This window comes from Chaetodon trifascialis, chromosome 13 (assembly GCF_039877785.1).
Source record: "Chaetodon trifascialis isolate fChaTrf1 chromosome 13, fChaTrf1.hap1, whole genome shotgun sequence".
NCBI lineage: Eukaryota > Metazoa > Chordata > Actinopteri > Chaetodontiformes > Chaetodontidae > Chaetodon > Chaetodon trifascialis.
In genome coordinates, this window is record NC_092068.1 from 3618221 (window position 1) to 3631926 (window position 13706).

Genomic DNA, 13706 nt, shown 5'->3' on the forward strand with positions numbered 1-13706 from the left:
TGAACCTGTTGGTGGAAACAGAAAACCAAAACAATGCACTGAGATAAGGAGCTCTGTAAAGCTGAGGGGAACTGCTGCTGATAACAGTTTGCTACACCGCTCCCAATGACATCCAACACAGCTTAGCAACATGACAGTAGTGCACTCTGGATTCATGTAGAAGTGACACTCACTATACACACAGTTTGGAGGTTGTGTTTGTTTTAACATTTTTCAAAACCAAAAAAATAAGGGTAACATTGTTGGCAAAGGATTGTACAGTATGTTTATTAGCTGGACTGTCAGACATGAACACTAGCATGCCTGGCAGACTAGCCTACTACCTACAGCCGTAGGTTAGAAAAAGCCTCATTCTGGGATGGAACATGAAACTCATCATTACTCTGAACTCAGGAGTGCCTGTCCTCAGTTTAGGGTAGCATTAGCTTGTCACTACTTTGGCTTGGAGAGGTTTACACCGCAGGAACTCCAGCCAGACATGTTAAGTGAGATAGCATCGTGTTCAACATCAGTCACTCCTCGTCTTTAAAGCCTTTTCTCATGTAAAACTTAAATGTACAGTTTGGAATGAAAAGCAGAAATTTAGAATAACCAGTGGTGGACTGTGCATTTACTCAAGTATTCTACTTAAGTACAACTCTGATTGCATTTCCATTTTCTGCAACTTTACACTCCACTACATTTTAGAGGAAACTGTACTTTTTTCCACTTAATTGATAACTTTAGTGACTAGTTATTTTGCAGATTCAGGTTATTACCATAAAATATATATCAACTAAAAAATTCTGATATGTTAGCAAAAATTAAGCTTCCTAGCAGTATACAAAGTAATTAAAATGATGACATTTAAAATGTACACATTAATGCATCAATATTTCTAATGGCCATACTGCATTTTCACTTGTATTTTTTTGTGAATTTTGATACTCGTAATACTACTCCACAGATTGCGGTGTAGACAACAGCAGCTCAGCAGCTCCAGTGAGGCCGTTTCTGTTTCTGACACTGTGGTAAACTGTACATCACTGCAACAGTGATTCAGGGACTCTGATTTAAAAGCCGCCACTTGCATTTAAGAATGAAGACGAAAACATTAGTCCTTCCTGCTGTCCTCTGTCCTCCTCCCTCTGCTGCTGTGACGCACTGCCTGCAGGTACCGCTGGTAGAGGAAGGGGGGCTGCTGTCCCAGCTAAATTCTATGAGTCAAACTAAGCTGAACAGTTTGGCAACACGTGACAGCTTTCATTTCAGCTTGTTCACAACAATTAGCTGACTAACCAGCAGGCTGTGGTTGTAGAAAACACCTGCGGTGGATGGCAGACTGCAGGCCAAGTAAATGAAAATATCTTTATCTGCTTTGATGGAGTTTTGATAAAGTACTAACTTTTTACTCGTAAAGGTTTCATTGCACTCACAGTAACATGCATACAGTCTTTTACTTGAGCTGCTTCACTGTGTCTGCTCTGCAGTTCAATGTCATTCAAAGTCATGACCCGCACTGCTCTACCTCTGACTGGCTCGTACTTGTTGCCTTTGTTGGCTGGCATGGTTTGGTTTAAGGGTCAATCAGAGGCAGGTCATGCCTTCGCCATCCTTGGAAAAAAATGTCTTTACTGTTTCCTAACAAATCTTTAGGATACAGCAGTTGTAAAAGGGAGTATGATTCATTTCAATCATTTCATTTCAAATCAAAGAAATAAATATTCTTTCTATTTAATCTCATGCACAGTACGACTAAATCTTCCAGTGCTCTTTGATACACTCTTCCTTGTAAACAAAAAAATCTACTAAATCCATTTACTGTTGGAGAGTCAAGTGATGCTAACTCCTTCAGTATCTTTCAGAAGAGGCAAACAGCTGGTTGGAAATGTTGCCTTTCTGTTTTCAGGCCCTTCACAAAAATGACCAAAAGCAAATCCTTGTTCCCAAAGTCAAGTGAATTTAGAGCAAGAGGGAAAGAAAATGCGTTCTATTCATCCTTGGATTCAAAGGTTGATGGGCAGGCTAAGCACTTGTGAACTGTAGATTCAATGCAAAACTCAACCTTCACATGCGTGAATGGGAACTAATGTTAAATGTTAATGTCCTCCTGGGTCTTTGTACATGCTGAAATACCCATCAAGCTGCCTGAGTCTTCGCTGACTATTGGTGCAGTGTACATGTGCCAAGGTTATGGACAGCGAATCCACGAAGGATATGTGGATGCACATGCACTATTTAAAAACCAGCATTGTGCTGCCAGCATATTGAGACAGCAAACTGTACAACATAAAGGGATTATTACAGTAACACAAAAGAGTGAGTCAAGAAGGCCTGACTCCACACCACGAGGAGAAAGGAGGGCAGTGGGTAGAGGGGCGGGGAAGGGGGCCGTTTCCTTTTAACGCCAAGCAGACAATAATGAAGTTAAGGTATTTCCTACAAGAATGAAGGACACACTACCCTGCCATTCAGCAAGGAGCACATGAATTTAGTGAGTCTATGACCTTTGTGCTAATGCTGCAGAGAATTTAACGTTGGTGTGTTACACACTACCACATGGTTTGAGGCTTCAATTGCTGGTGGAGTCTTCAGAGAGGATTCAATATGTACTATACCGTTCTAAAAATAAGACTGCATACACTAGGCACATGGTACTTATACAGTGTTATTAAATAACAGAGCAGAGACAGTAAGGAGGAAACACTACAGTTCTAATGATGATAAATGGTCCAAAAGTACACACATACAGTAGAAGGTTTGGTACAACGCACAACAATAATACATTAAAGGATACTATAAACCTGGTGATACTCAAGATTTTTTCTTATTGACCACAAATACTATGAAAAAAACCAAAACCAACGCTGCATGTATCTACTAACAAGTATTGTGTATTAAAGCCTGGCATACAATAATAATAACAACTATAATAATAATTATTATTCTTATTATACATTATACTTACATAGCGCTTTTAAGGACACTCAAAGACACCTCACATAAAGAATTAAAAATAATAGAGGAAATAAATAGGGCATTTCTTCAATCCTCTTTGCCATAGAGCTCCATTGTTGTTAAAAGCAATTAAACCACATTTGTGAGCCCTACTGTTGCACCTCAGCACCGTGAACACCCATACAGCATTCTGCTGCACCCAAATGCTCACCAGAGCACCAAATGTGGATTAATCCACCGCTGAAAATAGTCCCCTACAAAAGCACTATTTCCTGATATGTGACAAAAACTGCAGTGAGCAGCTGTTAGGAAATCCTTCTATTTATTTATCTTTTCATGAAACTATATCATAGCAAGCAGATTTAAGGTTGTTACGGAGGGTCAAAATATTGAGGTACGGACTGACACATTTTTGGTTTTGGTCACTCTACTGTTTTTTTTAGTTTCCAGCAGGGAGTAAATTAACCACAGTGAAATAAGGTTTTTTACTGCTGACACATTCAGCCATTTCCAACGTGTGAGACTGTGCTTACGAAAAACTGCATAGTGTAACCAGTATGTCAGAGAGTGGTGAGCTGTGAATGTACCTCTCTGAGAGCCTCAGCATAGGAGCTCATGTCTGTCAGGATGACCAGGACGTGCTTCTCACACTGGTAGGCCAGGTACTCTGCTGAAGTCAGCGCCAAGCGAGGGGTGATGATACGCTCGATGCTGATTGGTCACAGACAAAAAGAAAGTTATTCTACTGTACACATAAGATAACACAAAGCCTGAATTGACCTCTAGAATCTATTCAGAATTTCTGATTCTGAATGGTTAATCATAATGCATGAATTCACTAAAGCACACAACAACTGGGATTAAGTGGCAGTGGTATCACTCATTGACACCACATGTGCATCTTACGTGGGGTCGTTGGCCAGGTTCAGGAAAAGGCAGACGTTGTCCATGGAGCCATTCTCCTCAAAATCAGACTTGAAGAAGCGAGCAGTTTCCATATTGACCTGAGAGACAAACGATTCCAGTCAATGACTGAAGCACTGCAGGTGAAAGATGCTGATCCATTCTGACAAAGATCGAGCACAAGCCACGTCCAGACATCAAATATGGAACATTACTGCTTTCAGCTATGTGCTACAGCAAAGTTTTTAAAACTGCGATGGCTGCCTCCCCTGAGAGACGGGGCAGACACACAGGGAGAGACATGAGGCGAAGACACTGTGTGAGGGGGGACACGCAGGGAGAGACATGAGGCGAAGACACTGTGCGAGAGGGGACAAGCAGGGAGAGACGTGAGGCGAAGACACTGTACAAGGGGGGACACGCAGGGAGAGACGTGAGGCGAAGACACTGCGCGAGAGGGGACACGCAGGGAGAGACGTGAGGCGAAGACACTGTGCGAGAGGGGACACGCAGGGAGAGACGTGAAGCAAAGACACTGTACGAGGGGGGACACGCAGGGAGAGACGTGAGGCGAAGACACTGTGCGAGGTCACGCTGCCAGGTGCATGCGTCTGTTGTAAGAACAATGGCAGGTTGGTTAGTGTTGTTTGGCCCGCTCACCAACATGGTCAACAGTTGGAGGAGAGTGTTAAATGTTTCCTGAGGGTTCCACTACCATCGCTCTTTGTATGTTCTTCAGTATCAGACTGATTCAGTGACAGCTGCTCATAGTCATCTGAGGGGGGCACATAGTGTCAGACTTTGAAAACTCCTGTCACAGAAATAGCAGTATAGTATGTTTTTATGGATAAACTTTAAAAATGTGATTCTGCTCTTAAATTAATAACCATTCAGGGTGACACAATTTTGCTTATGAATGAAAAATCGATTGAAATGGTACATTTTTTAGGATCTGCAATTCTCCCAGGATTTTTTTTTTCTCTCCACCTCTGCCTACTGTCTGAAGGGAGGGGGAAAAAATCAAACATTAGAAATTACAGATCAAGACTTGATAGTATAGATCCATCAATGCTGTAAAAAATTAAATTGTGACTTTAAAATCTAAAGTCAAATCGAATCGTGGGTTTGCAGAATTGTACAACACTAATGACCATGATGGGTGTGAGGAACACTCGCCTCCTCTTCTGCTGCCTGTTTCATTATGTCCCACAGTGCAAGTTGGGACTCTCATTTGTTCCTATTTGCCAACATGTTCAGTGCTTTGCTGTGTATTCATAATATCATCCTTGCAGTTTGTGTTTCAACACTGATGTCACGACATCTACGTAAAGTTGACTGCAGTGGTTGTTCAGACATGAGACTGGCATGTAAAAACGTGTTTACAGAACAGGTGCATGTCCGAAAGCAGCTGAAGTACAGCAGTAAATCCTCACAACACATTTCTGGTTGATAGACTCATCCATCAACAGTCTTGATAAAACTAGACAAAAATGTTCATGATTTGTCTTTGATGTAGAGTTTCAGTAAGACTGAAAATAGCACTCATTCAATAGGAGCTCTTAGCTCAGTAGAAGTCTTACACTGTGTTTTAACTTAGTTTTTACCTTTAAGCAGATGCATTGCTGTTACTCTGTGCACTATGTCCTCTGAATTATCCTTTCAAAAATGCATGTCTATGTGTCGACTTGTGTAAATCCCTGCTAACACTGCTTTTCAACTCCTGCTAGACTAACCACAATGGGACGTGAATTGGTGGAACAGGGAAGGATTAGCGTTTAGCAAGTGAAGCAAGTGTGTGTGTGTTTTGTAGAGGTCAACCTGTCACAATCAAGGCATTACTGCAGACAGAAGGAGCAGCTGAGGAGGAGAGAACCTGATACTGTGGGGAGGACAGCGTTAAAGGGCCTGCTGAATTAGTAACCTGTCTACATGGCCAGGGGATATGCTCAGAGATGCAGAAGTAACAGGAGGGACATAGAGGTTAAATCACCTGGCGAATAAAAGACAGAAAGCAGGGCGGGAGAGAGGGGACAGAGTGTCACGTCAGGGCGTCAGGGTTAAGAGGGGGATTAGAGTCACAAACAGGGGGAGTGGGAATGGGGGTGGGGTGGCAGGGTGGAACAAGTGCACGCTAAAGGCTGCAGTTTGTCTGCTTACCCCCATGGCGGCAAAGACAATGGCAAAGTTCTCAGCACTGTAGTCCATCACATCCTTGGACTTCTGCACCAGGCCGGCCTGGCGACAGATCTGAGCGGCAATCTGGGAGCAAGAAAACATAAAGATATATAAATAAAGACGGGTAAGAGGTCACACACAGTCAGCAATGTGGTCGTCCATCTCTGAGTACTGTTTGAGGCTCTCATCTCAAGCCCACTGGTTCTTCTCCAAATGCACTGCAGCATGTGCGTTCATGGTCATGAAGGGACGCACATGTCACCCAGTGCGCAATAATGGACAATGGACAATGATGGAGTTCTGTGAAAAAGATATATCAGGTTTTGGGTAAAGTTTGAGCAGCGTTTGCTAAAAAGTACAGAACCCAGCTGTTTAAGAAAATGATTAGACTTCATTTAAAAATCAAACTACACACGAACATCATCAGCTTCGAGGTGAGTCCATATACACTGAACACACTTTGTAGCAGATCAAATCATTTTAAGTTTTAGTCCTTCCATGGAATTACTGAACAAAAAGACGAATACAGAATATCAAAGTGTGCTTTAAGAAGCATTCAGTTTAAAGGCTTCATACAGATGACTTATGAGAGTCTGCGTGATACTTCATGAATCTGTGGAATGAAAGAGGAATTTCACGCTCATCACATAATGTCATGACCACTGTGTTGATCCAGCCTGACCTCTCCATGCACCCGAGTTTAGGCACCTGGCCCATAGAGGAAACTACCACGAGTGACCTCTCTGTCATGTGCTTAATGAAACAACAAGCCAAGTTTTCACACCATCCGGAGGGCATGAAAAGCGGGTCATCATTAGGCGGACAACACACGCCGTGTTTCTGTGGCTGGTCCTGCAGAGGAACCCTTTTGATCATGAATGTTCACAGTGCGGATGAGATTTGGGTTGACGGCTGTGTTTATGCTCATAGTACAATAACTGATTAAAGAAACTGATGCTATGACAGCTTTGCTCGGTCATTTTTCACTACAGTGCTAGTTAAAGTAAAGTGCTTGGAGCAACATAGATTGGGCCACTCAAGATATTTAAGCTGCATGAACTGATTTTTTTTAGCCATTTGGGTGCAATGGAACAGGGTGTAAACACGCAGGCTTATCACCTAATGAAGGTTTTATGATGAACTTACTAGCAAACAACTGTCTACTTATACATGTAAAAGACACAAGGCAACATTAGCATACAATTGAAACTTGGTTTGTGTCTGCCTCATTGCTAACTGGGTTTCACACAGAAATGGAAATTGGGTTGCTGAGAGCGGTGAGACTGAACCGTAACAGTAAAGGGTTTTTCTCTTTTTTCAGGCCTCCTACATTTTAAAATTTAAATTGTCTCAGACAGTAAAATATAAAATCTACAGTGTAAGAAAACAGATGGAGCTAACTGATATTTATTTTATAGAATAACATAGGAATGTCAAATAAAGCTTTCCTGGAACAGCGATGTCCCTGGTTACATGGCATATTTTTAAAAGCACAGTAGTCAAAAAATAAAATAAAATAAAATAAAATAAAAGATAAACAAACTACTTCATAAAACAGTGGGTTTTGGGAGGGGTTGTTCAAGCAATACAGGTCTCAATTATTACAATGAGAAGAATATTTCCATTTTCTTGTGATGATTTAACATCCAACACTCCAAAAACATTTATTTTAATCGTTTATTACTGTAAATGCTGTAACTGCTCTGACCTACGAGTTTCTTGCAATTGGGAAAGAAAAATCAATCAAATTCTCTCCACAGTCTAAACACAGCCTAGTGTCAAGCCACTGCACTTTTGGCTAGAACAACACACACAACAACAAAAAAAGGTTTTAGTGTATATCAAAACAATCTCCCAAAATACATGAAGAAATACAATGTCACACACTAATAACATTAAATGCTGTCCCTGAGCATTGACATGTAAAGGACTGTAGGAGTGAAAAGAAGAATACTGGGGCCAACATTGGTTTCTAAATCCTCTTTTTTATCTTAAGAGCATCAAGAACAGCCAATGGCTTGTCACTCAAGAAACCTCAATTGCACTGGAGTGCTTCAATAGATTGAATCAATCAATACTGTTTCCCCAAATACAATGGAGTTGTCTTTGTGCCCATTGTATATTTCATTCTCATGAATGAATGAAAAACTTTTTTTTTTTTTGCCTTGGGACCATTTCCAAAGCTCTCCTACTTAAACCAGGGTGCTGTGACAAATACCTCTATCAAGCTGGAAATAACAGATCACTCACCTTCTCTTAGTATGACCTGATCTAGTTGGTTTAATTTCCACTCAGGCACAATAAAGCTGTGTGGGCTGCACAGCTGTCTGTCACAATGATTAAAAGAGACACGAGCAAAAGCCAGAGCCCAGTGTGCTGTACAAACATGACGCTGGTGAAGTTTGGTTTCCTTTCGGGGTGAAGTACCAATTCCATATTTCTGATGAGGGAGATTTATTGCTCAGTTTTTAAATGTTGCTGTCACGTTGGCAAGTAACTATCATCATGGCACTAATCTATTAACTTTGAATGTTTTACTTCACTCGACCTGCTTTTAGACATCATGAGATATTCAGGCATGCAAAACACTTGTCTTGTTTATGTAGGACAGCTGAGTCATGAATTTCCATTGTGAGGCATGAAAAACATAGGAAAGAAAGCAGAAGTCAAACTGTCAAGTGTCATGTGACACTGAGGGAAACTGTCGACACACATGACCTGTCTCATCAATGTTAACTATTTCCACTGAGTCTGCCACAGAAATAAACAGCAAATTATCCCAAAGCTTTTATCTTTAGATTTTGCCACTCCAGGTGGCAAATTGAGCATGGAGCTTCATTCTTGACCTTGGCAACACATACAGCCGCTTACAGCTGAAATACTGGGGACGTACACAGCGCGACACGTCTGCTGCAGCATTCCCACAGCAGAGCAGATCCACTGTAATCAACAAGCTGCTACACTGACAATGCAAGGCGTGCACCCCTGCGCAGGCCTCATACTACTACTCACCTGAAGCACTGCATCTGTGCCCACTGTATTTTGGCTGTTAGTTTAAGGAATAGCTAAGGAGTTGTGTTTGTCAAATGCTGAAGAAATTATTATCAAGAGAAAAACAGAAGGATTAAGCTTTGTTTATATTTAGGCAAATGAGCCTGGAGATGGTCGGAGTTTCTGAATCTACTGCCATCTTTGCCACAGCCATGTCTTGTAGCTATGTAGTGTCAGGGAAGAAATGACCATGCCTGACTCCTCTGCATGATGCATTACTGCTTGCAGTGCTATGACATCTGTTGAATATCAGTGCACAATAAGACTGAACAGTTGATGCTTTTACTAAAACATTTCTTGAAACTGAAGTCTATAATAGGTGTGATACCACTACATTTGACCTATTATCGACGAAAAAAAGAGAAATACCTAACGACCATCTAACAGCAAAGTTCAGACAGTACTGGAAGGTGCAGTCAGTCAGTAGCACAGCACTTAACATTATCAGACTTATGATGGACATGGTGTATTATTCTAACAGCAGCTAATGTAGCCTTGAGCCGTGAGCCTCAAGCTGAGATGAGGATTGGGCTACAGATGCCAAAATACACTGCAGTCGACTGGCACATGTCAAAACAGCCAGTCCTATTATTTTCTATAGACAACCCCACACTGGCAGTGGCTAGGCGTGCACCGGCGCATCGACACACCGCCTGATGATACTTCATGCTACTGTCCAGCCTCTCTGCCCCTGAAAAACGCATTGTTTTTTTTCTATCTACAAAGCAAAAAAGCATAAACTAAACTCCACTCGCTCCCTTCTGTAGCAGCACCTCCTCTGCTCCCATGAATGTCGTTGTCCCGTGTGGTGTGATCTTCCTGTTCCTATCGGTGCCAGGGGCAGCATATGTTATAAGCATTTGTTTTCATCTTAACTCCGCACATTCGTTACCTTTTCAAATGTCTAGTCAAGTCTTCAGCCTCAAATGTCCTCATCACATGAGATACTAAAGGCTTTACACAACTATTGCATTTTTCCACACATGCAGTAGTACTACACAACATCTGGAAACACACACTGATGTGTAAAATCAGTGGAGTTGATTTAGATTTCTTGCCCACTAATACTGATTACCACTCAGGGATTGAGTTGGAAGCCTTTCTTTTACGTTGCAATATAAAGCATTAATCTCGAATGATTAGAGAAAAGGAACTGAGATATTTGATGTTATTTTGTTGTCTTCATTTCTATATATTTTGCGTTTTGATATTATGAAATTCGGAAACCATATTGTTGGCATTCAGAAGACATCTTCACGATGCTGGTGAGCAGGCAGCAGAGGGATTTTTTCTGTAGCCAATGAAAACAATAAGGTTGATAGTCTCACCTCATTGTGGGGCAGCCCAGCAGCAGAAAAAATTGGGATCTTCTGTCCTCTGGCAATGCTGTTCATGCCATCGATGGCTGAGATGCCAGTCTGAATCATCTCCTCTGGGTAGATACGGCACTGAGGATTGATGGGCTGACCTGAAACAAAGAAAAAGCTTAAAACCCCAAGAAAAACAAGGACACACTTCCTTGCTCATCATACAGGCGGCAGGTGAAACATCCTGCACCTTAATGGTGTCTGCAGCTGTTTGTGAAGCTGATAATGTTGCTGAGAGGGGTTGCTGTCAATGTTAATTTTAGTTCACAGTTTAGGAACAAGGTCTGTAGGGTAAAGAATGTAGAAGATAAAAATGAGAATTAAATAAGGAGCAATAAATCTGAACAACCTGAATATAAGCAAGAACATTCTAATTACTGGCAATGTAACGGATGGAAAAAAAAGTGTGATTAGAAACCAGAAATTGCAGTGTGAAAGCTAGATGTTGAGAAGCTGACACTACACTGCAGAGCTGCCTTTAATCTGTATGAATTAGCAGCTGAAAGAGTGTGAAGACATGGAACAGTGGGCTGGGGATGAAGGATGCAACACATGTGAGCTGGAAGCTACATTACAATGCTGGCTGTAATTTGCATGAAGAAGCATCTTAAGGAGGATGACTGGTTGGAACATTGGGAAAGAGTGAGAGAAACTTTGGCTAAATGGAAGATATGAAAAAGGTGAATTCCTGTTGCAAAGTCCCAGGTGTGCTGGCCTGTTTATCACTGACGTTTGGATATAAGTGTTTGAATGAGTTGGAAGAGCTTGATGATGACTGGATTTGAAGGTTTCTCTCATTCACTTCCATCATAACCAAGACAAGAGACAAAGTTGAACGTTTTGAAAAGTATGAGTAGGATTTAAAGGTTGAATCCGGCCCATAATTTACACAAGATGTGGAACATTAAAAACAGTATTATTAACAACACTGAATATTTTTGAAAGTATGAACGATAAAAGCAATACCAAAAATGTCCTCACTGAGCTGAGTATACTGCTGATTGAATTAAGTTTCTAGTGGAAACATGTGGAGCTACCTTGATGCATTCATACCAATTCTATGTGACCAATACGTGTAACTTGAATTTTAAATTTCCTCATGTTCCTCCGAACTTTAGTAATGAACGAAGTGGGCAAGGCCTATAGCTACAGTATGTGTGTGCACAGGTCTTACAATACCAAAATGATTTTTCAGCACTTCACTGTGTCATACCCATGATGTCCAGGTAGTCCTCAGCCAGAACACTGGGCCCACGGTCGATGGGTTTTCCTGAGCCATTGAACACTCGCCCTAAAAGAGGAAGATTTTCTCCTTTGAGCCAAGTACATATCAAGCCTGTCATTTGATAAATAACAACTATTTGGTTTATCTGGAAGTTGAATTCAAAGATAATTACGAAGAAAATCAGATAAAATGAAATTCATTAGATGACACTTCCAACCACATCTGATCTATTCTGTTTTGTGTCAGACTCTAAACAGATAAGAGTGGCTCTGATGGCTCTTGTTGAGTCTACAAGTAACAAGTACAAGTAATTATAAATTCATGGACATGATTAATGATACTTCAAAAACAAAAGCAGACTTACTTTCTACAGCTATTCAAATATATGTAACCTTGTGCTGTACCGAGATAATCACACTGATTGAGACATTCAAGAACATTGTGAAAAAGGTTTGATTCAGTGCTGTTTTGCTTTTACCATTTATTGAAAATGTAAGTAAAATAAGCATATTGAAGGAAAATGCAGTTTAACTTTATACAGCATTCAACAAGCTTTCAAATTTTCATCTTTGTGTTACATAGATAGAAGGATGAAAGGGAAAGTGTGCAGATGTAAAAACAACCAGAGCTGTGGACTAATTAGGGTTATGACTTAGTATTCTAACTAAATCTGGATGGAAAATCAGGTTAGTCATACCCAGCATATCCTCTGACACTGGAGTGCGCAGGATATCACCAGTGAACTCGCACGCCGTCTTTTTGGCATCGATGCCTGATGTTCCCTCAAACACCTGAACAGACAGACATGAAAAGCCATTAAGATTAAAAAAAAAAATCTTTGTGTTTCTCTGGCATGGTTAGTAACAAGTCAAGAGTAACAGTGGACAGCTCTGTGAGGCTATACTTGAGCTACACGTTCATGTCAGCATGCTAACATGCTTACAATGATAATGGTAGCATGTTAAAATTAAACAGGTACACATACATATTAGCAGTTTTTACAGCAGCCTGACTCTCAAAAGTGCAATCACTTCCATGTCGGTTAGCAGTCATGAATTCTGTTTCTCACCTGGACAACTGCCTTGCTTCCGATCACCTCCAGGACCTGCCCGCTCCTCTTGGTACCATCGGGAAGGGTCAGGTGAACAATCTCAGCATATCTGGGGAACTAGATGAAAGAGATTCGACACAGTTACACTACAGCCACCCAAAAGCCAGATTAATATCACTAAAATGAAGGTACACTTGCAAATTTGAGTATTTGGAACCTGAAAACTCTTATTTTACATGTTGAGTGGAAGTGTTGCCAAGCCAGTTATAAAATGGAATTCCATAATAGGCAAATATAAGAAAATGCAATATGAGAAGTCATTCATGGATATGAAGTTTTATCCACACGGAACCTCTTAGCAACCTCACCTTCACATTATCCAGGATCACCAACGGCCCATTTACACCTGACACAGTAGAGTAAGCTGAAAGAGAGGAAAGCTACATGGTTCATTCATTCCTTTATTTCAACAGGCCACAGGACAGGAAAATAATGCAGGCAATACTGACATTATTCACATTTCTTTGTGCAGCTGAAAGATGCCAATCTATATGGAAATAAGTACACTTCCTCACAGACAACGCTGTTAATAATCATAAGCTGACCTTTCATGGTGAGATTTAAACAGCTTTCATGCACTTCCAGCCCCAAATGTCAAAGGCAGGCAAATGTCAGGAAAAAATACATGAAATTCACTTATGCTCACGTATGATGAGTACAATTACACAGGGACGTGGTTAGTGGAAATAGCCCGTGGCCTTCCTCAACACTAAACAATAATAACTGCAGCAAGATGTACTGAAAGTACACACCAGACCACAAAGAAACTACACATTAAATACACCGCCAAAAACAATGCACACTGCCTTTTCCCTGTGTATTTCTTTCATTATCAATAAGATGAAACAGCAATTTGCTTCTTCATATGTTCCATCATCTCCATCGCATAAATTAGAGGTAATTTCTTTCCAAAGGTGCTGAAGATGTTGATAAAAAT

The 13706-nt window shown here is 40.9% G+C and overlaps 1 protein-coding gene across 1 annotated transcript in view; it reads right to left on the reverse strand.

Annotated features, from left to right (window-relative positions):
• atp6v1ba (ATPase, H+ transporting, lysosomal, V1 subunit B, member a) overlaps window positions 1-13706 on the reverse strand; it is a 42134-nt gene that overhangs the window by 8083 nt on the left and 20345 nt on the right. The window contains exons 2-9 of the mRNA XM_070977658.1: window positions 13078-13133; window positions 12728-12826; window positions 12356-12449; window positions 11647-11724; window positions 10395-10534; window positions 5998-6099; window positions 3844-3941; window positions 3525-3648 (exon numbers count right to left, since the gene is read on the reverse strand). Coding sequence (XP_070833759.1) covers window positions 3525-3648; window positions 3844-3941; window positions 5998-6099; window positions 10395-10534; window positions 11647-11724; window positions 12356-12449; window positions 12728-12826; window positions 13078-13133 — 791 coding nt within the window. The remainder of the gene's footprint in view (window positions 1-3524; window positions 3649-3843; window positions 3942-5997; window positions 6100-10394; window positions 10535-11646; window positions 11725-12355; window positions 12450-12727; window positions 12827-13077; window positions 13134-13706) is intronic.